General features: G+C 47.3%; 1 protein-coding gene across 1 annotated transcript; it reads right to left on the bottom strand.

Moving 5' to 3' along the window:
- Positions 1 to 26,679, bottom strand: LOC149470859 (uncharacterized). Its single transcript, XM_089659071.1, has 5 exons — positions 26,584 to 26,679; positions 23,859 to 24,000; positions 18,800 to 19,034; positions 15,894 to 15,984; positions 1 to 653 (listed from the first exon to the last, which is right to left on the bottom strand). The coding sequence occupies exons 2-5, from the start codon at positions 23,996 to 23,998 to the stop codon at positions 388 to 390; spliced, it is 732 nt and encodes a 243-aa protein (XP_089515197.1). The 5' UTR covers positions 23,999 to 24,000; positions 26,584 to 26,679; the 3' UTR covers positions 1 to 387.
- Between the last annotated feature and the right edge of the window lie 295 nt (positions 26,680 to 26,974).

Below are 26,974 nucleotides of genomic sequence, written 5' to 3' on the forward strand. Positions count from 1 at the left end.
TTCTGATTCATAAAATGGGTTTTATTGCGTTTTGAAAAAAGGTTATGTTGCTGCACCCTGTACTTGGTGTATAGATGCAAATGATACAAAATGTCAAAGGATGTGGTTTATAACAGATGCTAATGAGATGATGGTTGACTGAAGTCCACAGTTGTCATGTCTTTGGGAAGTGGCAGTCACCCCTGGATAACAGTTGCTGGTGAAACCATCAAACAGATAGGCTTGACTGTCCTAGCCCATTGCTCTTGCTAGAGATAAGGCCAGCACCAGCTCTCCTGCACTCTGTTGTATGAACATGGAGGCTTGGCCAATACCAGCGAGCATCTCCACCGTGGTGGCCAGTTCTGGCCTGTATATCAAGCTGCCATCTACCGCTTTCAGTCACCTTTAGCTGGTGTGCAGAGACATTGTAGGTGTATTTTTTTCAGTCCGTTGATCCATTTCCGATTTTCCCTTCTCATAGGCCAACTGTAGTTTCTGTAGTCCCCTCGCCATAAATGCTGCCCGTTCATCTCCTCCAAATTCTACAATCCAGTTTCTGAGCTCTGCATTAGAAGAGTGCGGGAGCTGCACGCCATCACACCGCAAATTTATGGATGGCAGTCCTGAAGGATAAGGCAGAGGGAGAGCGGGAGGACTGGGCATTTTTACTTCTGGAAATGGCAAAAGAAAAAAAAAAAACAGTTATCGACAGGATACAGTAATGAGCAATGTTTCATTGTAGCCGGGTTGGGTGCGAGATGTTAGCATTTAGTGCCCATATTTAGAGCAGTAATAATGTAATCTTGACATGTTATGGGTTATAGTTTGGAAATAGGTTTTATGGGTTTAAAGTGTTACTAAACCCACAACAGTAAAATCAGTCTGTAGATGCAGTAAAGCATGCTTGTTATACTCACTGTGGAACCTAAGGGGTTAATCCTCTGCATTGTGTAAAAAGGCCATTTGATCCTGACTTCTCTAATCTTCCCCTTCTTTTACTGTCCCCAATCCATATGCTGATAGTGCAGAGCTCCGGGAATCATTCAGCCCTTGCTCAGTTTGGTGTGTATTGCTAGAGCATTTTTTTTCTTGTGGGAGAGTGGATGTGATCAGCACAGGGCCAATCAGCACTGGCCAGACAGAGGATCAGGGGTTATGCAGCCTCATAGAAGGATCAGGGGTTATGCAGCCTCATAGGACAGTCAATAGAGAATGAAAACTCCTACAAGCTTTAATCAGTGCTCAGTTGGACACTGATAGAAGTCACATGACTGCTATATACTGCTGATAAAAAAAAAAAAAAAAGGTATTTAGCAGTTTATATTTACTACAATAATTGCATTTCCATGTTGTGTGTACAGTGGGAGACCAGATGTACTGAATGCAGGGTCCGGGGTTTAGTAACACTTTAAAGTGGAGTTCCAGGCAAAAAGCTCAGATGCATAAATGGGACCAGTTTTATCCCCCCCCACACTCCTAAAGATTTGTGTTTATGTCCATCCAGTTCAAAGATTTATACAGTCTACCCAGATAGCATAGCCAGATTTGTGACCTGACCTTTCTCTGCTGCAGTTATGCAATACAGCCTGGTCACCTCCCTGCCTCCAGCCTGTAATTGGACAGTAAAAGCATAACTAAACACAAAGAACAAAAATGTAATATATTGCAGCTTACTGTCCTTAGATGTGGTGGCTGGATTAGTTTCCTTTTTTCCAGCTAAGAGCATTTTCAGCAAGTACAGGAAATAATTGATCTTACCTTGTTACTTCCTGGGAGCTGCCCTGAAAGTTATCTTCCTTCTAGCCATCTTCTGTAGACTACCAGTTGCCTGGCCCCATGTAATGGAAGTGATAAGGGCAGAGGCATAACTAGAACCTTCAGGGCCCTGGTGCAAGAAACCATAAAGGGTCCCACTGACCCCACACTGGGGCCCTTCTGTCCCGGCCCAGGGACCTTCCTGATGATCCTGGGGCCCTTTACTCCCATCACACTAACTTTTATTATGGTCCCGCAGTGGGCCCCCTTCCTGCCATTTCAGGGACCCCCATGGTGGTGGAACGCCAAGGCCTGGTTACAAGTGTGACCTTTGCGACCCTTGTAATTTTTCCACTGCTTCTCAGTAAACAGAAACACAGTGCAAATAAACTTTTTATTAAAGCAGTTCTTCACTCTTGAAAAAAAAAAATCCTGTAGATGCTGACTTTTAATAACAGGACATTTACCTGTCCAGGAATCCAGCGCTGTCCTCACCCAAGCTGGTCCTTCAGTAGACTTTGGTTTCCCGATGCCGGCATCTTAAATGTGGGCAGCTGGCTGTGCGGCTTGTGGCTTCAAAGCCAGGCGCTGACTGCACATGTACAATCTGCACTGCACTTTGTGAATTGTCCCTCAGTCTCCTGGGACCTGTAACGTGTCCAGAAGACTGCGGGGAAAGAGGGAGAGGAGGACTTCTGCTCTGATTGCCAAGGCAATCTGAGTGGAAGTAGGTACCTGTCAAAACTAGGTATCACTACACCCCCCCCCCCCCCCCAAAAAAAAAAAAAAATAAATAAAAAAATTACATGCCAAATGTGGCCAAGGAGGTCATAAATCGGAACTTCCTCTTTTCGGTGAAGTTCTGCTTTAAGGACATTTAAAATCCATGTTCCAATGCACTCACAAAAAAATGCACTTGGTTTCAAGCCCATCAATAATCTCTCATCAGTGCGGAGTCTCCTGAGATCCATTCTGTGCTCCAGATGGATGGTCTGTCACTATGGCTTTCCTTACAGTCCCAGAAACTGGTAAGAGACAGGCGGGTAATGACACGGGGAAGGCCGGGGCGGCCACTCCCCAGACGGGTAATGACACGGGGAAGGCCGGGGCGGCCACTCCCCAGACGGGTAATGACACGGGGAAGGCCGGGGCGGCCACTCCCCAGACGGGTAATGACACGGGGAAGGCCGGGGCGGCCACTCCCCAGACGGGTAATGACACGGGGAAGGCCGGGGCGGCCACTCCCCAGACGGGTAATGACACGGGGAAGGCCGGGGCGGCCACTCCCCAGACGGGTAATGACACGGGGAAGGCCGGGGCGGCCACTCCCCAGACGGGTAATGACACGGGGAAGGCCGGGGCGGCCACTCCCCAGACGGGTAATGACACGGGGAAGGCCGGGGCGGCCACTCCCCAGACGGGTAATGACACGGGGAAGGCCGGGGCGGCCACTCCCCAGACGGGTAATGACACGGGGAAGGCCGGGGCGGCCACTCCCCAGACGGGTAATGACACGGGAAAGGCCGGGGCGGCCACTCCCCAGACGGGTAATGACACGGGGAAGGCCGGGGCGGCCACTCTCCAGACGGGTAATGACACGGGGAAGGCCGGAGCGGCCACTCTCCAGACGGGTAATGACACGGGGAAGGCCGGGGCGGCCACTCCCCAGGGGGGTAATGACACAGGGAAGGCCGGAGCAGCCACTCTCCAGGCGGGTAATGACACAGGGAAGGCCGGAGCGGCCACTCTCCAGACAGGTAATGACACAGAGAAGGCTGGAGAGGCCACTCTCCAGATGGGGAATGACACAGGGAAGGCTGGAGAGGCCACTCTCCAGACTGACAGTTTGGCACTAGCACAGAGCAAGCACCCGGCTATGGTAAAAAGCACCACTTGGAACAAACGGGAGATAGCTAGAGGAAGATCAGGGCTGTCAGCTAGTGTGAAGTGTCTATTATTCTCCAAACAAGCATGTCAGCCTTGGGTTGCCACCGCATCCCTGTAAAACCAAACATATTAATTACACAGGTTCTGTAGCTTATTAAGGGGTCATTAAACTCTCTTGGTGCCTTATCTGCATTAAATTACCCCCATAACCTGTGTAATTAATGTGTTTGTGTTTAAAGGAATGAGGTGGCAACCCTAGGTCAGCGGTAGCCCTGAGCAAGCACTTGGCTATAAAGGAAAGTTGGCAGCGCTCTGTAAATGTGGCAGAACACCAGAACCTGGTTGCAAGCATGACCTTTCCAACCCTGGTAGTTCTGCCACTGGACAAGTACATATTTGTAGTCTACATCAGAAGAACAGGCTAGCTTGACAACCATGGCTCCTCTGTAGGCACAGTGGAGGAATCACAGTGACACAAGGACAAGGCTTGTCAGTTTTCTCCAGGCTTTGTAATTCTGGATCAGGGCCTGGAACTTGAACACTTCAAAGTTTCTTGGGTAGGATGGAGCCTTCAATCTTATGTCCAGATCTTTCTGGACACCTGCAAGGTGTGTGGGTACCAGGGGCGGACTGACCATTTGGAAACTCGGGCACTGCCCGAGGGCCCAGGGTCAGTAGGTGGCCCCATGAGATGCCCCTGGTACCTTTTTCATAGGCTTTGAGTTTGGGCAAGGACACAGGGGCCCCATGATCCCCTATTGCCCGGGGGCCCCATGAGTTGTCAGTCCGCCCCTGGTGGGTACACAGGTATCCAGATTCTTCCAGGTCTGACCATTTTGAGACAGAGCCCTGTCAGGAAAGAGCTGTGTTCTCCAGCCAGGAGGGACACGTGTTCCTGCCAGGACACTGCACCAATGTTGGGGAGATGTCTTGCCCACAGGGTGAGTGTGCGAGTCTAGGAGACTGAGAATTCTGTGGTGACTAACGAGTCCAGGGGACTGAAGGGAGCCCATAAATCTCAGGATAATTGTGAGAACCCAGCGTGTCTGAAGAACTCCATATTCAGAGGCCAAGGAGTGGGCCTGTGCAGCACGGTACTGCATAGGTTCCAGCTGAGTGAGCCAAGAGAAGTTGGGTGAGATGGATCTAAGAGATCAAAGTCAAGAGAGAAGAGGTGTTGCTGGAAAGAGGCATGAACTCCCTTGCATGGGCAACCAAGGTGGTAAACTTTTTTTTTTTTAGTTTTTAATAAAAGTGAGCCAGAAAGCCTTTAACCACAGTTCCTGACTGGCATGGACTCATTACAAAACACATCTACCACATGAATGAATCCTCCCCCATATGACAATACACTGGAAGGAGTAGCAGCACACTGAGGACTCATTGCTGTACTACAGTACCAGGGGCGGACTGACAACTCATGGGGCCCCCGGGCAATAGGGGATCATGGGGCCCCTGTGTCCTTGCCCACACTCAAACCACACCCAAAAAAGCCTATGAAAGGTACCAGGGGCATCTCATGGGGCCCCTTACTGACCCCGGGCCCTCGGGCAGTGTCCTAGTTTCCGAATGGTCAGTCCGCCCCTGTATAGTACCACCCACCAAATGCGACTCATGCAAGTGAATGGGGCTGTCTCCATGTGGAGGTGCAGGCTTTTAGAGATTAAGGCCTCATACACATAGGATGTTATAAAAAAAACTCTCCTAGAATTAAAATGATCCTTCTCTTGGCAGCAATGTTTATGGAGAAAAAATGCCCGACACTTGTAAAAGTATCTAACGCTTTTACAAGCATTTAGGCGCATTTGCAAGCAACAAGTGCTTGGGCGTTAATTCATTTCATTGGCCAGAATGACCATTTTTTCTGGCCATTGAAATGAATTAACGCTCAAGCACTAATCGTGCCCAGTGTTTTGCCGCGTCAAGTGGTTTTCCTGCCAAAACGCTGCTGTTCCTGGACGCACTGGCTCTGGGTTTTTTTCCTGCCAGAAAACGCTACTGTTACTAAAAGCTTCTAAAAGTGTATGTGTGCATGGAGACATAGGATAACATGGAGCACCGTTTAGAAGCAGTAAAAAAACAAAATGCCTGACGCCCCTAAAAGTGGCTGCAAATAAGCCCTGTGTGTACGAGGCCTAAAACAGTCAGTGATGATACAACATAATGCCTCCTAACCCACTGTCAACCATCCACTGAAAAGCGATCTACTATAGATTGCTTTTTAGAGGGTCCAGGCAAGCCTAAATGAGCCCTAAGAGATTGTCTTGAGGTTGAATCAAAAAGGAAGCAATCCTACAAACTGCAGCATCTTCATGACTTTTAGTGGCCGGTCATACCAGTGCGATTTGTGAATTGAAATTGCACCTGAAATCGCATCTAATGAACGTGAATGTGACTGCCTTAACATCTGTGATTTGCTGCAGCGAGATTTCTAAAGTAGTTCTTGCATTCCTTTTTCTGCAGTTCGGTTGCAAATGCATAGAATATAATGAAAATCACACTGCAAGTTGCAAGAAATCATTGAAAATATTCACAAGTAGTAAAGTCTTCAGAAATCGCACCTGAAATTGCTCACAAATTGCAGCGGTGTGACCAGCGACTTAAAGGGTTTCAAATCCCTGCTTCAGTCTATCATGAATTCTGCAGCCAGACTCATCCACCCAGGGGCGGACTGACCATTTGGAAACTGCCCGAGGGCCTGGGGTCAGTAGGGGGCCCATTGAGATGCCCCTGGTACCTTTTTCATAGGCTTGAGTTTTGGCAAGGACACGGGCCCCATGATCCCCTATTGCTCGGGGGCCCCATGAATTGTCAGTCCGTCCCTGCATCCACCTCACCAACCGCTCCGTATCCACCTCCCCCCTCTGCCAATCCCTCCACTGGCTTCCGATTGTCCAACGCATAAAATTCAAAATATTAACATTGACGTACAAAGCTGTCCATAACACTGCCCCAAACTACATCACCAACCTGATATCCATCTACCACCCAAACTGTACTCTCCGCTCCTCACAAGACCTCCTGCTCTCCAGTTCCCTGGTCTCCTCCTCCCATACCCGTCTCCAGGACTTCTCCAGGGCTTCCCCCATCCTCTGGAACTCACTACCCCAATCCATCAGATTGTCACCTACCCTCCTCACCTTTAGGCGCACCCTGAAAACCCATCTCTTCAGAGAAGCCTACCCCGCCCTCACCTAACTGCTGCTCTCCTCCGCTCTTCCCACCACTCCATCCCCCACAGATATTTCCTCCTGTACCACTATCCCCTCCCTCCCAGATTGTAAGCTCCAAGGAGCAGGGCCCTCAAACCCCTCGTGTATTGTTACTGTACTGTCTCGTGTACTGTCTCCCATTATAATGTACAGCGCTGAGCAAACTATTGGCACTATATAAATCCTGTATAATAATAAATTGATTGCATATTGACTGATTATTTTAATTTTTTTACTGCAAAAGATACAAAACCTAAAAAAAAAAAAAAAAAAAAAAAAAAAGGAAGAAGGATTGCTACAGCCAATGTATTTCTCCCATCACCAATATACTGTAGCTATAAAAGAGCAAGGGGGGGGGGGAGTGAAAGAAAATACTTTCAAATATGATGAAAAACTTGGATCAGATCTAGAAGGAAGGAGTCAGCGGGGTTCACATTCTATTAGCGGGTCCTGTGTTTCTTGTGTTTGAGATACAAGTTCAGAAAAGACAGTAAAAGCACAGCGGTGTCACTTCAGTCCATACGTGGGAAGTCGCAGGACTGCGGCATAGCTGGTGGTCTGCTGATTGCAGAGTTCACACCATCGCACAGAAATCATTATCACTCGGCGGTGTCTGCTCGGCTCTCCTGGGGCTCCTGCCTCCTCCTGGGACTGCTGACATGTATTTACCACCAGCTCATCTTCGGATTCTACCCAACAGGCGACCAACAATGTTCAAGCAGTGATGGCACAGGAAAGCTGAGCTCGGATCCTCCATTCAGTCTTGCACAGATGTACAGGCGACCCTCCTCTACTGAAATGGCGTACTCTGATTTTGGTGCACACTGTAAGCTTCTCACAATGTGCATTAGAATCTGCAGCAAGGCAGATAGAGATGGCTGCAGGGCTTCTGTCATAATAGGTTTTTTCTCCCCAGCCTTACTGCCCCTGACCTTCACCTTTCATTCTCTGATTCCAGTTCATTCAATCACAGAGGCTGAACATCACACATGGGCCGGCTTCTTTGCAGCGGGAACGTGGGGGAACGCAGTTCTGGCACCTCCAGCACTGAATGTATATAGTAGTAAGGGGTGCTGGGGTGTGCTGGAGGGCCTGTTGATACTGACTGCTGGGGGATCTATTGTGTCTATTGTCATGGATGGGAATCATTTTTAGCATGGGGGTCTATTGTTTCTGGGCGGGGGGGGCGGTTGCTGCTGGGAGGGATCTCACATTGAGGGAGGAATCTATTGTTGCTGGCGGGCCTATTGATGCTGACTGCTGGGGGATCTATCGTATCTATTGTCACGGATGGGAATCTTTTTTAGCATGGGGGTCTATTGTTTCTGGGGGGGTAAGTTGTCGCTGGGAAGGATCTCCCGTTGAGGGAGAAATCTATTGTTGCTGGCTGCTAGAGAGCCTATTGATGCTGACTGCTAAGGGATCTATTGTATCTACTGTCATGGATGGGAATCTTTTTTTGCATGGGGGTCTATTGTTGCGGGGGGAGGTCAGTTGTCGCTGGGAGGGATCTCACATTGAGGGAGAAATCTATTGTCGCTGGCTGCTGGAGGGCCTATTGATGCCAACTGCTGGGGGATCTATTGTATCTATTGTCATGGATGGGAATCTTTTTTAGCATGGGGGAGTCTATTGTTGTTGGGGGGGGGGGCTTTAGTTGCTGCTGGGAGGGATCTCACACTGAGGGAGGAATCTATTGCTGCTGGCGGGCTTATTGATGCTGACTGCTGGGGTATCTATTGCATCTATTGTCATGAATGGGAATCTTTCTTAGCATGGGGGTCTATTGTTGCTGGGGGGGGGGCAGTTGTTGCTGGGAGGGATCTCACACTGAGAGAGGAATCTATTGCTGCTGGCGGGCCTTATTGATGCTGACTGCTGGGGGATCTATTGTATCTATTGTCATGGATGGGAATCTTTTTTAGCATGGGGGAGTCTATTGTTGTTGGGGGGGGCTTTAGTTGCTGCTGGGAGGGATCTCACACTGAGGGAGGAATCTATTGCTGCTGGCGGGCTTATTGATGCTGACTGCTGGGGTATCTATTGTATCTATTGTCATGAATGGGAATCTTTCTTAGCATGGGGGTCTATTGTTGCTGGGGGGGGGGGGGCAGTTGTTGCTGGGAGGGATCTCACACTGAGAGAGGAATCTATTGCTGCTGGCGGGCCTTATTGATGCTGACTGATGGGGGATCTATTGTATCTATTGTCATGGATGGGAATCTTTTAGCATGGGTCTATTGTTGCTGGGGGGTTCAGTTGTTGCTGGGAGGGATCTCCCGTTGAGGGAGGAAACTATTGTTGCTGGCTGCTGGAGGGCCTATTGATGCTGGCTGCTGGGAGATCTGTTGTTGCAGCTGGGAGCTATCATTACTGGAGTGTTATTTTGTTGTGGGAGTCCATTGTTGCTGAGGGGGGGGGAGGGTCTATTGTGTGGGGGATCAGATTTTGCTGGCTGCAGGGGATCTACTGTATGTTACGGTTTTTCTTGTTATCATTTATCATATAAATACTTAGCATCACAAAATGATACTTGGTTTTGTATTCTCTAAAAGGGGCAGTACTGGGAAATGGGTTGGAGGTGGAACCAAGGGACAGTGCTTGGAGGAGGTGGGGGGGGGGGGGGGGGGCGGAGACAAGGGTGACTCAGAAGGGGAAAGTTCCTGCACCTAGAAAGAGAAGTCCTGCACATGGGCATTACGTAGGGTAGACTGCATGTAAATACAGCCTGACTTGGAATGCCCACTCCTCCAGACTGACATCCACCCATCATGGCATTATGATATTTGCAGAACTCCTTCCAAAGGCCAGTCCACCGCTTATGTCAGGGAAGCGGGATCTGGAGTACTGAGGAAAGGTGGTTTGATGTTTTCAGTACTCTGCTGGCCACTTCAAATATCCATGCTCTGCCTGCATTACAGAGAGAAGCACAGAGTCCCAGTGATGATGTCACTGGGTCTAAAACAGTATATAATGTAATAGAGAGGTTTTATTATATTGAAGCGCTGAGCAAACTGTTGGTGCTATATAAATCCTGTACAATAATAATAATTATAATGGCTTTAGCATGTTATGGGGGGGGGGGGGGCATGGGGGAACCAGGGGAGACAAAACATAATCAGGTTAAAAAAAATAAAATAACCCAGACTGGGAGAGTATGGAGGCTGCCATAACTTCTCTTTTTGGAAATAATTGGCTTGCTGTCATGCTGATCCTCTGGTTTTATTGATTTCTGATGAGGAGTTATGAATTCAATTCAGTGTTGCTGTATCCTTGTCTGAGCTCAATGATTGAGAAACAAATAAATCCAGAGACAGCCAGGGGACTATGGTAGCATTTTCAGGAGGACAACAATGACGCTCTATTGTTCTGTAGGGTGGGGGCAGTGTGAACTAGTTGGTTAAGGAGTTTGGTTAAGGTTTAGAGTTTGTGTAAGTTACATGTCAGGTGGGGGGGGGGGGGGGGTTAGTGTAGATTACATGTCAGGTGGGGGGGGGGTTAGTGTAGGTTACATGTCAGGTTGGGGGGGGGGGTTAGTGTAGGTTACATGTCAGGTGTGTGGGGGGGGGGGTTAGTGTAGGTTACATGTCAGGTGGGGGGGGTTAGTGTAGGTTACATGTCAGGTGAGGGGGTCAGTGTAGGGTACATTTCAGGTGGGGGGGATGTTAGTGTAGGGTACATGTCAGGTGGGGGGGGGTTAGTGTGGGGTGCAAGTCAGGTGGGGGGGGGGGGTTAGTGTAGGGTACATTTCAGGTGGGGGGGTTAGTGCAGGGTACATGTCAGGTGGGGGGGGGGGGGTTGTGTAGGTTGCATGTCAGGTGAGGGGGTTAGTGTAAGGTACATTTTAGGTGGTGGGAGGGGGGGGGGGGGTTAGTGTAGGTTACATGTCAGGTGAGGGGGTTAGTGTAGGGTACATTTCAGCTGGGGGGGTTACACCCCAGGATGAGGGCTAGTGTAGGTTACAAGTCCAGGGGAGAGTTAATATAGGTGGGGGTTAGTGTAGGGTACATTTCAGGTGGGGGGGGGGTTAGTGTAGGTTACATGTCAGGTGGGGGGTTCATGTATGTTACACACCAGGATGAGGGCTAGTGTAGGTTACATGTCAGGTGAGGGGGTTAGTGTAGGGTACATTTTAGGTGGGGGGGGGGTTAGTGTAGGTTACATGTCAGGTGGGGGGGGGGGGGGGTTAGTGTAGGTTACATGTCAGGTGAGGGGGTTAGTGTAAGGTACATTTTAGGTGGTGGTGGTGGGAGGGGGGGGGGGGTTAGTGTAGGTTACATGTCAGGTGAGGGGGTTAGTGTAGGGTACATTTCAGCTGGGGGGGTTACACACCAGGATGAGGGCTAGTGTAGGTTACAAGTCCAGGGGAGAGTTAATGTAGGTTACATTGTAGGTTGAGAGTTAGTGTGAGTGACATGTCAGGTTGAGGGTTAGTGTAGGTTACCTGTTATCAGGGCTGCTGTTAGAAACCATTGGGGCCCATACAGCCAACCTGACAGCCCCCCCCCCACCCCAAGAATGAACATAGCGAGTGAACGGTACCGATCACTCATTGTGTTCATTCAGGAAGGAATTGGTAAATGTGACCCTTCCCATACTCTCCATCCTGAAGGTTCCTATTGTGTACCTGCAGCTGCTGGTGGAAAGGAGAGGAGGGAAGCGGGCAGCACTGTGGGAGCACACAGGAGGCCTAGACAGCAAGGGGTGATCGGGTGCAGCAGGAGGCAATTACTGGACCCAATCCCCTGTATGGCTCCCTGTGCAGCAGCTGAAAGCCAGCGGGAGAGAGAGGAGAAGAAGCCAGATTTCACCTGCTGCAGATAGAGAGACACACAGGGGATTGGTTCCAGTAACTGCCTCCCCGCCATGCTGATCACCCTCCCTGCCCACATCCGATTCACCCCCTGCTGGCTTAGGCCCTGTATAGGAGGACTGGTGGTACCCCCATAGCCATGGCCCTGCATGTTATGAATGTTTTTTCAACCCACTTTATTTCTCACTTGCATTTGTTGCTGAGAGGGTTAATATATTAGCAAATGTTACTTCCCAAGTTGAGGGTTAGCATGGGCTACTTGCTAGGATGAGGTTTAATGTGAGTTACTTTTGCTGGATAGAGAGTTAGCATAGGTTACATATCAAGCTGAGGGTTAGTGTAGGTTACATGTGATGAACGTTCTTCAAGCCATGTTCAATCTCACTTGCTCTCATTGCTGAGAGGGTTTGGTTGCATGCCAAGTTGAGGGTTAGCGTGGGGTGCTTCCTAGGTTGGGGATTAGTGTAGGGTGCTTCCTAGGTTGGGGTTTAGTGTGGGGTGCTTCCTAGGTTAGGGGTTTAGTGTAGGGTGCTTCCTAGGTTAGGGGTTTAGTGTAGGGTGCTTCCTAGGTTAGGGGTTTAGTGTAGGGTGCTTCCTAGGTTGGAGTTTAGTGTAGGGTGCTTCCTAGGTTGGAGTTTAGTGTAGGGTGCTTCCTAGGTTAGGGGTTTAGTGTAGGGTGCTTCCTAGGTTGGAGTTTAGTGTAGGGTGCTTCCTAGGTTGGAGTTTAGTGTAGGGTGCTTCCTATGCTGGGGTTTAGTGTAGGGTGCTTCCCAGGTTGGGGTTTAGTGTAGGGTGCTTCCCCAGGTTGGGGTTTAGTGTAGGGTGCTTCCTAGGTTAGGGGTTTAGTGTAGGGTGCTTCCTAGGTTAGGGGTTTAGTGTAGGGTGCTTCCTAGGTTAGGGGTTTAGTGTAGGGTGCTTCCTAGGTTAGGGGTTTAGTGTAGGGTGCTTCCTAGGTTAGGGGTTTAGTGTAGGGTGCTTCCTAGGTTAGGGGTTTAGTGTAGGGTGCTTCCTAGGTTAGGGGTTTAGTGTAGGGTGCTTCCTAGGTTAAGGGTTTAGTGTAGGGTGCTTCCTAGGCTAGGGGTTTAGTGTAGGGTGCTTCCTAGGCTAGGGGTTTAGTGTAGGGTGCTTCCTAGGCTAGGGGTTTAGTGTAGGGTGCTTCCTAGGCTAGGGGTTTAGTGTAGGGTGCTTCCTAGGCTAGGGGTTTAGTGTAGGGTGCTTCCTAGGCTAGGGGTTTAGTGTAGGGTGCTTCCTAGGCTAGGGGTTTAGTGTAGGGTGCTTCCTAGGCTAGGGGTTTAGTGTAGGGTGCTTCCTAGGCTAGGGGTTTAGTGTAGGGTGCTTCCTAGGCTAGGGGTTTAGTGTAGGGTGCTTCCTAGGCTAGGGGTTTAGTGTAGGGTGCTTCCTAGGCTAGGGGTTTAGTGTAGGGTGCTTCCTAGGCTAGGGGTTTAGTGTAGGGTGCTTCCTAGGCTAGGGGTTTAGTGTAGGGTGCTTCCTAGGCTAGGGGTTTAGTGTAGGGTGCTTCCTAGGCTAGGGGTTTAGTGTAGGGTGCTTCCTAGGCTAGGGGTTTAGTGTAGGGTGCTTCCTAGGCTAGGGGTTTAGTGTAGGGTGCTTCCTAGGCTAGGGGTTTAGTGTAGGGTGCTTCCTAGGCTAGGGGTTTAGTGTAGGGTGCTTCCTAGATTGGGGTTTAGTGTAAGGTGCTTCCTAGGTTGGGGTTTAGTGTAGGGTGCTTCCTAGGTTGGGGTTTAGTGTAGGGTGCTTCCTAGGTTAGGGGTTTAGTGTAGGGTGCTTCCTAGGTTAGGGGTTTAGTGTAGGGTGCTTCCTAGGTTAGGGGTTTAGTGTAGGGTGCTTCCTAGGTTAGGGGTTTAGTGTAGGGTGCTTCCTAGGTTAGGGGTTTAGTGTAGGGTGCTTCCTAGGTTAGGGGTTTAGTGTAGGGTTTATATCAGGTTGAGGGTAGGCAGTGGTGGGACAAGGTTATCTAGAGCCCAGGGTGAACATACCAAACTGAGCCTCCAAGATATATGAGCATTGCCAGCAAAAATCGCCCCCACAGAAAAGAAAAAAAAAAAAACGAGCACTAATCTACAGGCGTAACCCTCAGGCATAAATTCCCCCTTCTCCCAGTACAAATTCGTCTCTCTGCTGAAATCCCCCCTCCCAGCACAAATCTTTGCCTCCCCATCCCCCCTCCTAGCTCAAATCCTCTCTCTCCCCTAATCCCCCATCACAAATTTAAAAAAAATCACCCTTCCTAGCATAAACCTGCTACCACTCAAATTTCCTCTCCGAGCCCAATATCTTTTCCTCCCCACTCCAAATCCCTCCTAGCACAAATCTCTCCCCCCTCCACCATATCACCTCTCCTAGCCCACCCTCTGTCCCAGATCGGAGGATAAGCATAGGTTACACGTCAGGTTGGGGGTTCGTGTACGATACATGTCATTGATATTCTTCAAAACAATTCAATTCTCACATGAATGTCTCATGAAAGTCCAACAGCGTCCAAAAACAATGCAATACAATACATAATGCAAAGTATAAACCCATGGTCACCATTTAGAATTCCCTTTGCTGATGTTAGGAAATTTGAAAATGAAAAATGGGGAAATTCAATACCTGCTGCTCAGCATGTACCCAAGTTAGAACTTCCCTTTGCCCTCCAAGTGTCCGGGTTCTTTGCGCTCTCTGGTGCCTTAAAGATGGCCGCTGGAGTGCAAACCAGATGTCAAGTAGTCTGGAAGTAGCAGATGGAAAGCCGCACTTCCAGTCTTTCTGAACGGTGTGCGTTCCACATGGTAGCAGCAGCTACTGCTATTGCTGCTGTTCACAGAATCACATTTTAACCGCTTTCCCGCCGCCCTATAGCAGATATATTGCTACTGGGCAGCAGGGGTGCGCAAAATCACACACACACACACACACACACACACATATACATATACACACACGCACATATATATATATCTACACACATGCGCGATTTTGCACTTCTGAGTAGGGGGTACACCCGAGCCATGCGCGCCCTACCTGTGCCTCTATACGTGGCCTCGGCTGTCAATCAGCAGGTCCCAGCCGGTGATCACTTGCCGGCACCCGGTGATCACCGAGTATTGCCGACGGAGGGAGAGAACTGTATGTGAGCAATACAGTTCTCTCCCGTCAGCTCCTGCACCTTTGCACGGCTCTGCATAGCACAGCCATACAAAGCAGTGTGCTTACAGTTGAAAGCACCAACACAGCACACAGTTAACCCTTTGACCACCCCACATGTTGACCCCTTCCTGCCCAGTGCCATTAGTACAGTGTCATGCTTTTTATTAGCACTGACCACTGTATTGGTATCACTGGGGATGTCAGTAATGCCAAGTCAGTTCCCCCCCAGTGTCAGAATGCCTGCTGTAGTCCCACTATAAGTTGCAGATCACTGGCATTACTAGCAAAAATTAAAAAAAAAATAAAATTAAATCCCAGTATATATACACCGGCATTTGTAAATGCTATAACTTTCACATAAACCAATTAAAGGGCGTGTTATTTAAAAAACAAATTTCCTCCCCCTTCTTCTCTCTCTTCAAATGGTAGCTGAAGCCACTGAATGTGGCCACTAGACACTGAATATAGTAAAAGTATCTAAATAATACACATATATATGGTAGGTTGCTGTGTATTTTGCTCCCTGTCTTAGCAAGCATAGGTATGTACATTAACATGAGCAATAATTACTGTCTGAAATGCTTATATATCTGGTTTTATACTTGTCATGTTATAAGTGATGTTGGGTATCGTGGTTAGTGCACACCCCTTCGATATCAGGCCCGCTCACCGGCAAATGGGAGGAACCCATTCACAAGCATTGGGGCCAGATTCAAATGATACTATATAAGGGGTGATTACGCAGCATTAGGCTCTGATGAAGAGGAGATCGCTCCTCGAAACGCGTCAGCAATTTTCAAGCATCCTATTGCTTATGGGACTCATGCACCATTTCAGGCCATGGACTATTTTTGGTCATGATATGCCTGTGTACATGTGTTTTGTGAGTATACATCTGCTGCATTGTATGATTACAGTTTTTATTGAGGTAATGCGCAAGCCTTGTGCGCCCCTTCTCCTTTCTTATTTTCTAGTAACTTGAAAATGGATTCTGACTGGTTGGCTGCGTTAGGCACTAGGTGATGTACTTCTTGCATGTCTGTAGTGAACTGACATAGGAGGTGATATTCCTATTAGTAGTGAATGAACATCTATACCTGAGTGTCTGGAGCTGTTCGATGACACGGAGCCAGGCACACTTCTGGATGCTTTAAATTGACAGGAAATCAACTTTCTGGAATCTGGAAGCTGAAACAGATGATTTTTTAAATGAATAATAGTTCTGCTCCTAACACTGCTCATGATATAAGACTGCAATGCCAACATGTGTGATTAATGTGTTACTAAACCCCGGACCCTGCGTTCACTATATCCGCTCTCCCCGGACCCCGCGTTCACTATGTCCGCTCTCCCCGGACCCCGCGTTCACTATGTCCGCTCTCCCCGGACCCCGCGTTCACTATGTCCGCTCTCCCCGGACCCCGCGTTCACTATGTCCGCTCTCCCCGGACCCCGCGTTCACTATGTCCGCTCTCCCCGGACCCCGCGTTCACTATGTCCGCTCTCCCCGGACCCCGCGTTCACTATGTCCGCTCTCCCCGGACCCCGCGTTCACTATATCCGCTCTCCCCGGACCCCGCGTTCACTATATCCGCTCTCCCCGGACCCCGCGTTCACTATATCCGCTCTCCCCGGACCCCGCGTTCACTATATCCGCTCTCCCCGGACCCCGCGTTCACTATATCCGCTCTCCCCGGACCCTGCGTTCACTATATCTGCTCTCCCCGGACCCTGCAATCACTATATCCGCTCTCCCACAGTACACACAACATGGAAATGCAATTATTTTAGTAAATATAAACTGCTAAATACCTGTTCTCATCAGCAGTTAGAGCAGTCTTTTGACTGCACTGGTTAAAGCCTGTAGGAGGAGTTTTCTGTTTCCTCTAGGAGGATGCAGAACCCCTGACCTCTGTTTGACCAGTGCCGATTGTCCCTGTGCTGATCACATGCACTCTCCCAAGACAGAAAAAAACCTCTCTAGCAATACACAACAAATTGAGCATGTGCAAAATGCCTATGGTTCAGTCTGTCTTATCAGGAGATAAGAGATGGTCACTTGAAAAAGCGGAGGAACAGAGAAGAAAGGATCAAAGGGCCTTTTTACACAATGCAGATGATTAACCCCTTAGGTTCCACAGTGAGTATAACAAGCATGCTTTACTGCATATACAGACTGATTTTACGGTTGTGGGTTTAGTAACACTTTAAGCCCCAGATGAAGCAAGCATTTTTGACTCATTCTGGTCCTGTGAAGCTAAACCTTTTCATCTGTTCACATGAACTCATTACAGTAATGCACTCACAGTTTCACCATGCCTAAACCCAAGGCTCACTAACACATCTAGCACAATGAGATGCAGGGTGGTGGCACCCCCAACGCACCTACCTAACGCTAAACACTTGGATGGATGTTCTGTTTCAAATCCCGCTTTATGCATTGACATACCTCCTTAAACCCAACCTGTCCACACAGTATTTTCACCTGCTGACTTGGCACCATCCAAAGGCAGCCTAACTCATCAACACATTTTTACTTCAGCTAATTGCAGTACAGGTTTTTCTAGTCTTTTGAAGTGCAAGACGACAGACTTTTTTTGAGCCCCGTCTCTGGAAGGTACTGACACAGACTCCGGGAACATGGAAGAAACAGTGGGGGGGGGGGGGGGGGGGGGGGTCTAGGTAGGAATGAATTAACTAGCACTAAACTAGAGGAGAGGGATACCAAAGGGGGACCTTTATATGATGGGAGAGCTTCTGATTTGAAAGGGGGGGGGGGGGGGCACGGATATGATGGGGCTTCAGATTTGAAAAGGGGACTCTGATGTGATGGGAGAGCTTCTGCATACTTCCCAACGTTCTGAGATGGGAATGAGGGACACCTACTAGCAAAAGTATGTAGTCATAGGACACACCCTCCTGACACACCCCTATTAACCACTTGCTGACCGCAGATAGCCGAATGACGGCTTCACTGCGGCTGGCCAGTTCTGGGCGTCATATGACGTCCTCCCACAGCTGATCACGTCATGTGGTAAAAGGCCAATCACAGTGGCCTTATACCATGTGCTCAACCGTGTCCAATGACACACTGATCACCGGGAAATGCAGTTGCCGGTTATCGGCTGCACTTTCCTCACACTGTCACAGCGTGAGGAAAGTATTGCCGATAACCAGCAATTGTCAGAGCAGGAATCGGCACCGATCTTCAGGGCACTGATGATCAGTGCCCAGCAGTGCTACCCACCAGTGCCACCCACCCGTGCCCAGCAGTGCCACCCACAAGTGCCCAGCAGTGCCGTCCAGCAGTGCCCATCATTGTTGCATATCAGTGCCAGCTCATCAGTGCCACCTATCAGTGCCCATCATTGTTGCATATCAGTGCCAGCTCATCAGTGCCACCTATCAGTGCCCATCATTGTTGCATATCAGTGCTAGCAAAAAAAAAAAATGATAGTTTAAACCGACAAGTGTATTTTTACCATTACTATTCCTTTATATTGGCTTTTGAAGTTTACAAATGCAACCATTTAGAAATTGGATGAAAGGTTTAGCACTGTGAACCATATTTGATAGCCAAGTAGTGCATTTTATATACAACTATATAGATCGGAGAAATGAGGAGGAAAGAGGGACCGGGGGACATTGTTCTGAATGAGGGACAGTCCCTCGAAATCAGGGACAGTAGAGAGCTACAGCCTCTGATATGATGGGGGGGGGGGGGGCTTTTGATGGGAAAGGAGGTCTGATTTTTTTCAGTCTGTGAATATTTGTAAGACCCCTGGAGACCACTGCTATAGAGTGTCACCTGACTGATGGCTCTGACTCTGTTGACATAACATCTCAGCCCATTCTTAGGGCTTTTGGATGTCTACACAGGTGGGGGAGGGGGGAAGGGTGCAGGTAAACTATACTCTTAAAACACGTTAATGTACATATTTTATGGGAAGATTGCTGTAGAAATGTAGAAGGGTGGCGAGCAGGGAGGATTTGTAGTACTTACCCTCTCCGTCTCCTTAGCTCTGCCCCTTTGGTTTGACCTGTCTTCGTTGGCTTTGGCAGAGTAGTAGGGAAGGTGGCTATTTCGGCTCAGCGGTTCAAGTTTAGGGACTCTGGGTTGTTTTACAGAGTTTTGGAGATTTGTGGTCAAACAGGCCCGGCAGGCAATGCAGGTTCGGGGTCGGAGGCGCTGTTCTTCATGGCGGGAGAGAGAGGAATACGTAACTGCACTGGAACCTCTGCAACAGAGCATAGTGAAGGACATTAAAGTGTTACTAATTCCCGGACTCTGCATTCACTATATCTGGTCTCCCACAGTACTCAGAACATGGAAATGCAATTATTTTAGTAAATATAAACTGCTAAATACCTTTTCTTATCAGGAGTTAGAGCAGTCTTGTGACTTCTATCAGCATCCAGCTGAGCACTGGTTAAACCTTGTATGAATTTTAATTTTGCTCTAGGAGGATGCAGAACCCCTGACCTCTGTCTGGACAGCGCTGATTAACCCTGTGCAGATCGCATGCACTCTCCCAAGCAAGAAAAAAAACAACAATTCTCTCTAGCAATACGCACCAAACTGAGCATGTGCAGAGTGTCTCCACACGATATGTCTTATCAGGAGATAACAGGGGGCACTGGAAGAAGGGGAGGATCAAAAAAAAGACAGGCTCAAACAGCTTTTTTTACACAATGCAGAGGATTAACCCCTTAGGTTCCACAGTGAGTATAACAAGCATGCTTTACTGCATATACAGACTGATTTTACTATTCTGGGTTTAGTAACACTTTAACATCGATTCAGTTCATATTTTTCAGCGGAAAAATGCTTTTTATTGAAAAAGAGAATCTAATGGTTTTTTTTTTTTTTAAGGGCCCATTCACATCATCTGACCTCTAGATTCACACCAGGTACAGTAGGATTGAAATGGGTGGCTATAAAACATTGCGCTCTGTATAGCATTTTAACAAACTCCACTAGTCAATACATATTCACGAAGATCGAATCAATAAAAAATAAATAGTGACATGAAGTCCATACTAAAACACAGTAAAGTCCGTGTTGATAAAAAGCTCCACAACCAAATGGTGAAAGTCATGTTCCAATACTGTAAATATAATATTGGTGTTGTGAATCCTATTTTTCCGATTATTCACCAATGTGTGCACCACCACCAAGTGAATAAATGGAGGCTTACCAGAAACAGAGACCCCTTAAATTATAGGGGGTCTCAATCAGCATTGCGATATAGGGTGTCATCCAATTTTCCGTGCCATGCATGGATCAAGGATCTCCCAAGCCTCACAAACCAATATGTGAACTCCAACATGATGCCAAATAATATCATGAAAGAAAAAACATGCCTGTCATAGTGCAATACATTTGGGAGAGCACTTCTGCCTGGTAGTACTCGGGTCATTGGTTCGAATCCCAGCCACAGCACCTCCTGCCTGGAGTTTGCATGTTCTCCCTGTGCCTGCGTGGGTTTCTTCCGGGTGCTCCGGTTTCCTCCCACACTCCAAAGACATGCTGGTAGGTGAATTGGCTCCTGTCTAAATTGGCCCTAGTATGTGTATGTATGAATGTGAGTTAGGGACCTTAGATTGTACACCCCTTGAGGGAAAGGGACTGATGTGAATGTACAATATATATATGTAAAGTGCTGCATAAATTGACGTTGCTATACAAGTACGAGAAATATATAAATAAATACACTATCCTTTATTTGTGCAAATAAAATCCTACTTACAAGCTGTAAGGTACTGGCAAGCATTAAAAAAAAACCGCTTCCAAAATGGCCAACAGCACGATGACGTCAGAGGGAGGCAGAGCTGTTGGCCATCCCTGACCCTTTCCAAAAACGCAGCTGCTCAAAAAAGCATAGATGTGAACATGTTCCATAGGAAACCATGTTAAATGAACTGTAATGTGTTTCTGCAGAAAGCACTAAAAAAAATGCATTGGTGTGAACCAGGCCTGGTTGATGCATCGGCTCTGCCGTCATCCCATGGCACACAGCAGCTGCTGGTGTGAATATATCCTAAATGCAAAGAACCCTAAACGCCTCGTTCAAATGGTAGCCAGGGGGCAATAAAAGCAGGTAGTTGAGCTGCAGTTTTACCAGCCTCTGACCACTCACCTAAAGAAGAACATGAGGCCAATCAGGTTTTTGTACACATGTAAAAATTAAACCCCTCTGTTGCGTTCAATAGGCAGTAAGACTATTAAATGTGACCCATTCAAGTGAATGGGCCGTGCTGCCATTGCACACAATGCACAGTGGCCCAACCTTTTCAGGGTTAAAACAGGCACAGGTGACATATTGCCTCCCAACTGCCCTCTGAAAAGCAATCCACTTAAAATTGCTTTTTAGAGGGGCGAGCGAGGTCTAAAAGAAGCCCTAATCACTTTTTTTGGATGTAGTTGTATTTCTCACACTCCCTGGTGATTGGAGAGCTCACACTGCTGTGTGTAGGAGTGTGTAAGAGGCAGGGAAATATGTTATTTCAATGCATTGCCTAAATACAGAGAGGTCTATTTCTAAAACATTTGCTGGCCAAATGTCACAAGAATTTGTACAACTGTCACAAATTTTCCCCATATTTTGTCTATTTCCCATGATTGTCAGCTCCATCTAGTGGCCATAACACAGTATATTCCTGATGTAAAAAAAATAAAAACCGCAGAAGGCGCACCAGCCTAGCGCATTAACTCAAGATTACCTTTATGTGAATAAAAAGCAGATGTGTATTCACAAAGGGAGAATGTCACCAGCACACCGAGGATCACCAATATGGGTCCAAACGTTTTAATGGACAATCACATAGTTACAACAAGGCAACGTTTCGGAGTCTCGCAGGCAGGGGCGGACTGACAACTCATGGGGCCCCCTGGGCAATAGGGGTTGATGGGGCCCCTGTGTCCTTGCCCAAACTCAAAAAAGCCTATGAAAAAAGGTACCAGGGGCATCTCATGGGGCCCCCCACTGACCCTGGGCCCTCGGGCAGTGCCCGAGTTTCCAAATGGTCAGTCCGCCCCTGCTTGCGGGACCCCTTCCTCAGGAATGTGACCTGAGGAAGGGGTCCTGTGAGACTCCGAAACGTTGCCTTGCTGTAACTATGCGATCATTCATTAAAATGTTTGGACCCATATTGGTGATCCTCGGTGTGCTGGTGACATTCCCCCTTGCTGATTCTGTTTGGTCGCTGCAGCACCCACTTATACACACAGCCATTTTTAACGCAGGAACGTGTGTGTTTGAATTGTATACTTGCATTGTGTACTCACAAAGGACATGAAATAAATGGCATGTCGATCAGACAATACATGAGAACGACCTCATTCCCTGGACAAGTCCTTTTTGGGAATAGATGATCCAAAAGTCTGACACGTTTCAAGGGGCAATCCCATCTTCCTCAGAGCCAATTGAAACGTGTCAGCCTTTTGGATCATCTATTCCCAAAAAGGACTTGCCCAGGGAATGAGGTCGTTCTCGGGGATGAGGTCGTTCTCATGTATTGTCTGATTGATCTGCCATTTATTTCATGTCCTTTGTGAGTACACATCTGCTTTTAATATTCAGGTAATGCGCTAGGCTGGTGCTCCTTCGTTTTTTATATTTTTACAGTTGCATCTCTGGTGTCCCCTGACCTGTTGGAGGGCATCATAGCCGGTGCCATCTCTGACCTACTCAAAGGCCATTCACTCTACTAACAATCCCATGGTGCCAACACATTGCTGTTGAGCGCAGGAGGTGTTTTTCTTGTTTGTCTTATATACCACAGTATGACCCCATAGTGTTAAAAAGTCGTAAATAAAGTTGAAAAAAAAAAAATTTCACCAAATTTAAAAAGTTATTTTCCAAAAAAATAAAGAACAAAAAATATATTAAACATACACTCATTGTAGAAGAATGCACAGATTTCTCAGGAGGCAGTGGTGAAGCGTAGTGACGTCACCATGCGTGCTTGAGACATTACAAGCTGCTCTTTTTGTTTTTCTTTACCAATATGTATTGGGGGGGGGGGGGTTAACGTATACCTAAAGGAAAAACGTTTCTTTTCAGTTTTGGATAGAGTGGAGATGGATTACAGCCTCTGTCAGTTTTTATATTGAGGTCTGTGCCCCCCGTTATGGAGATTCATCCTCTCTATTTGTCCGGTTTATCATTAACATTCAAAATGAAAGTAAAATAAAATCTCCCATTTTGGGTTGTCCCCAGAAAAGTAATAGAGGGGAAATCTTCCAATGGGGACACTAGTTCTGGTGACCTGGAGGACCCCCAAGAGATTCCCTTAATATCCAAGGATTTCTTCTCATTTCCCATGTTGGCTATGGGATAGGACGTGAAGGGAAATTTCCCCAATGGGACACAGATGGCAAAAATAAACCAGACAGGCGTTATACCCTCCACTACTCTATCCAAAAATGTTTTGCCTATAGTTCTACTTTAAGCAGGCATTCCATTTTCATGTTAAAATGCTAGTTGCCTGGCTGCTTTTAGAATCAGCACTTCTGCCAAAGTCATATACAATGCCAGAATGATAGAAAATTCAGATTGAAGATAAACTGAGTGGACATTCTGACTTTAGCACAGCTGCAGAGTCCCCCTTACCCTGGCAGTGAAAATGACAGAGGAGGGATAATGGAGGGGTTCTGGTTCAGATGACTGCTCTCCAGGGGCGGACTGACCATTTGGAAACTCGGGCACTGCCCAAGGGCCCAGGGTCAGTAGGGGGCCCCATGAGATGCCCCTGGTACCTTTTTCATAGGCTTTTTTGAGTTTGGGCAAGGACACAGGGGCCCCATGATCCCCTATTGCCCGGGGGCCCCATGAGTTGTCAGTCCGCCCCTGCTGCTCTCTGAGGAATTGGGCATAGTGTGCGTGGTGGGGGTCGTCTCTGTCTGCAAGGAAGTGGGAATAGTGATGGTGGTGGTGGTGGGGTGTTATGGGGGTGGGGGGGGGGGGCGCTCTGTGCAGCAGCTGGAGATCCTCTGATTGCCTCGCACTTATACTATGTAAATCACAGTGCAGTGTCAGTCAGCTGTACATACACTATACCTGGATGTGTGATTTTTCACTGGCTCAGATTTAGTGTGTGGCCTCTTCCCAGAATTAATTGTTCCATAACACTTCAGCAACTGCTCGGCTGATGTCCGATAAGAGCCCAGCTGTTGTCTCCCGTCTCCTTTCCTTGACATTCCTACAAATGAAAAAATAAAAGTATCTTAGAAGATGTAGCAATGAGTTGAATAGAACTTTACTCATTCTACTACATTTTATGACTAGGTTTTATTTATTTTTGTATTACTCTTTTATTACTAATTTTTATTTAATTACTTGATTTATTACTACTTATTACTTTTTTTTGTATTACATTTTTATTACAAATTTTTATTTATTTCTAGATTTATTACCTATTTTGTACTACTTTTTTATTTTTTGATTTCTTACAACTTTTTTTTACTAATTTACTACTTTTTATTACTAATTTTTATTTATTTCTTGATTAGTTATTGCTAATTTTTATGTTACATTTTTATTACTAATTTGTATTTATTTCTAGATTACTTATATCTTACTACTTTTTTATTACTAGGTTTTATTTAATTCTTAATAGGTCCGCCCGAAAACCTGACAGGTGGATCTGATTGGAAAGCCTGTGTGAAAGAACACTAGGGAAGAGGTTATGGTGGACTGTTTGCACCCCTGGAGGGGGTCTTGCTGCTGGAGCTCAGAATAAGGTATTACATGCTATGTCTCTTTTGCAATAACACTTACCTGCCTGCTTGCTGCCTTCTATTGAATTCACACTGATCTGTGCATGCGCAGCTCAGCCTGTGTTCCCAACACACTAAGGCTGTGCCAGAGTGACAGACCCTCGTGCACATGTACTGTACAGGATGACGTCATTCCCCAACTGGCCAATCAAGAGGACGAAAACTTGGCACCTGGAAGTAGCTGGGAAGATGAGTGGCTGGTGTGGGATTTAACTGCCACATCAATGGAATGAGGAGATAAGTATTTCTGGGAGTTTAGTTCTGCTTTAACCTTTGTAGTGCAGGGGACCCCACTGCAAGGGTAGATTTTTTATAATTTCCGGAAGTTGGGCTTTAAAGTGGTTGTAAACTCTTATACCAAATGAGGTGACTGCCCTCAGGTGATACACAGAGATGAAACAATTCCTCCTACATATGTTGTATCTGTTTATCTGCAGTTTTATCTTTTTCAAATTCATGCAAAGTCCAGAATTTATAAAGCTTGTCTGAGCTGTCAGAAAAAAAGAGGCAGCGAGCTGAAGTTACACTCTGCAGAGCTCAGTGAGGAGAAATGTGACAGCTGATTGGACCCCCCCCCCTCTTTACATATCACACAGGAACAGAGTGGAGGCTGTCAATCACAGGCTGTGTGCTGGCACTTCCACCCTTGTCACCGAGTAAAACGTGTCAGCAGTAACTCATACTGATGGAGGAAGAGTGAAGCAGCAGTCAGAAATTACACTTAGTGCTCCTAATTGAGACAAGTACACACTATAGAGGGATAGGCTTTGTTCAGATTTCATGCCTGAGGTTTACAACTGCTTTAAGGCATCATATTGAAATGAATGGGTTGTCAATGCACCGTGTTGTGCTGAAAAGTGGACTTGAACCTTTCTTTGGAAGGCAATGCTCTACAATGCGTTGTGTTACGCTACAACACAGGTGCATTGCCCTAGTGTGTACAGGAGCTATTCATAATGAACGGCACTGCAACGCAACAAGGTATGTAACGTGTTGGGCACTCCCCATTGGGCACTCCAGGCTCCCATTGGGTACTCCAGGCTCCCCATTGGGCACTCTATGCTCTCTGTTGGGCAATCCAGGCTCCTCGTTGGGCACTCCAGGCTCCCATTGGGTACTCCAGGCTCCCATTGGGTACTCTATGCTCCCCGTTGGGCACTCCAGGCTCCCCGTTGGGCACTCCAGGCTCCCATTGGTTACTCTAAGCTCTCTGTTGGGCACTCCAGGCTCCCATTGGATACTCTATGCTCTCTGTTGGGCACTCCAGGCTCATCGTTGGGCACTCCAGGCTCCCATTGGGTACGCTATGCTCTCTGTTGGGCACTCCAGGTTCTCCGTTGGGCACTCCAGGCTTGAAAGCGATTTTGTTGTACAAGTCCATGTTGCAGATAACTTTTCATCACAAGAAATACTTGTCAGATGGGTAATTTTAATTTAGTTTTTTTGTTTTTTTTCCCCCCTACCCTCCGTTATGTTATAACATTTTCTCACAAATAAATTGGTAATGATTTTCAAGGAGATCACTAACTTTTCATTGATAGAGTGATTTGTTGCTCAGCGATTGACATTCAGCAGCATTTAGTATTGGTGGAAAAGTCGCTAGCAACAATCGCTCTTAATGGAATGTTGATGAAATTACTGACGAACAGTGACTGGTACCAGATTAGAACCCAATACTTTAGCACCATCACTGGTGACTCTAGTTTTTCAATCACTGGCAGCAAATTGCTGGCATTAGCAATTTGTAGCAAAATATTACAAAACCGCCCATCTGCCACTTCCCTAAGTACAATTCATGCCATTAGGTCCTAATGAATGACGCATCATTTTCATATGATAAGAAGTGGATGGAAGTGTAACATATACCGTCAGTCCTTGGGGCAGTACTGCAACCTGTGACACTCTGTCTACTCTAGAAAAGCTCAGCAGTTCCTGGGCATGCTGGTATTTGTAGTTCCCCTGCAGTAGATATATGGTGCCCGGTCTGGTGATGGTCAGCCTCTCACCTGTATAGTGTCCTCTTCAGCCATGTCCTCTGTCTTGACCCTTCCCCCCCCAGCAGAATATCACTGATTTCCTGATTCCAACACTTGACTGACTTTCCCAGGTTAGGAAGACCAGCCAATCAAATCCAAACTGGAGAACTTTTCAGCCAACAGCTGTGCCTGTGCGGTGGGAGGGTGCACACTGTGTGGACGATGAAACATGTGACTGGACGCTTGGCTTTACTAAGGAAGGAGTGCAGCAGAGTTAGCCGCAAGGGTTGTAGAGCTACCAGTGATGCTTTGCCTTGCAGGAGTAACAAGTTAAAAGTATAGCAAATAGGACAAAGAGTTAATAAAAAATAAATCAAACATGTAAATGCAAGGTAAAAAATGTTTTTTTAATTCAATTGTA

This window comes from Staurois parvus, unplaced genomic scaffold (genome assembly GCF_062004578.1).
Source record: "Staurois parvus isolate SC_StPar_1 unplaced genomic scaffold, SC_StPar_1.0 ptg000030l, whole genome shotgun sequence".
Lineage (NCBI taxonomy): Eukaryota > Metazoa > Chordata > Amphibia > Anura > Ranidae > Staurois > Staurois parvus.

Excerpts from the sequence above, each read along its gene's own strand:
- LOC149470859 (XM_089659071.1), bottom strand. The coding sequence starts at position 23,998 with ATGTCAAGGAAAGGAGACGGGAGACAACAGCTGGGCTCTTATCGGACA. Across the intron at positions 15,985-18,799 it reads GAGCTAAGGAGACGGAGAGG|CTTCCAGATTCCAGAAAGTT; the intron begins GTAAGTACTACA and ends CATCTGTTTCAG. Across the intron at positions 654-15,893 it reads GAACAGCTCCAGACACTCAG|AAGTAAAAATGCCCAGTCCT; the intron begins GTATAGATGTTC and ends TGCCATTTCCAG.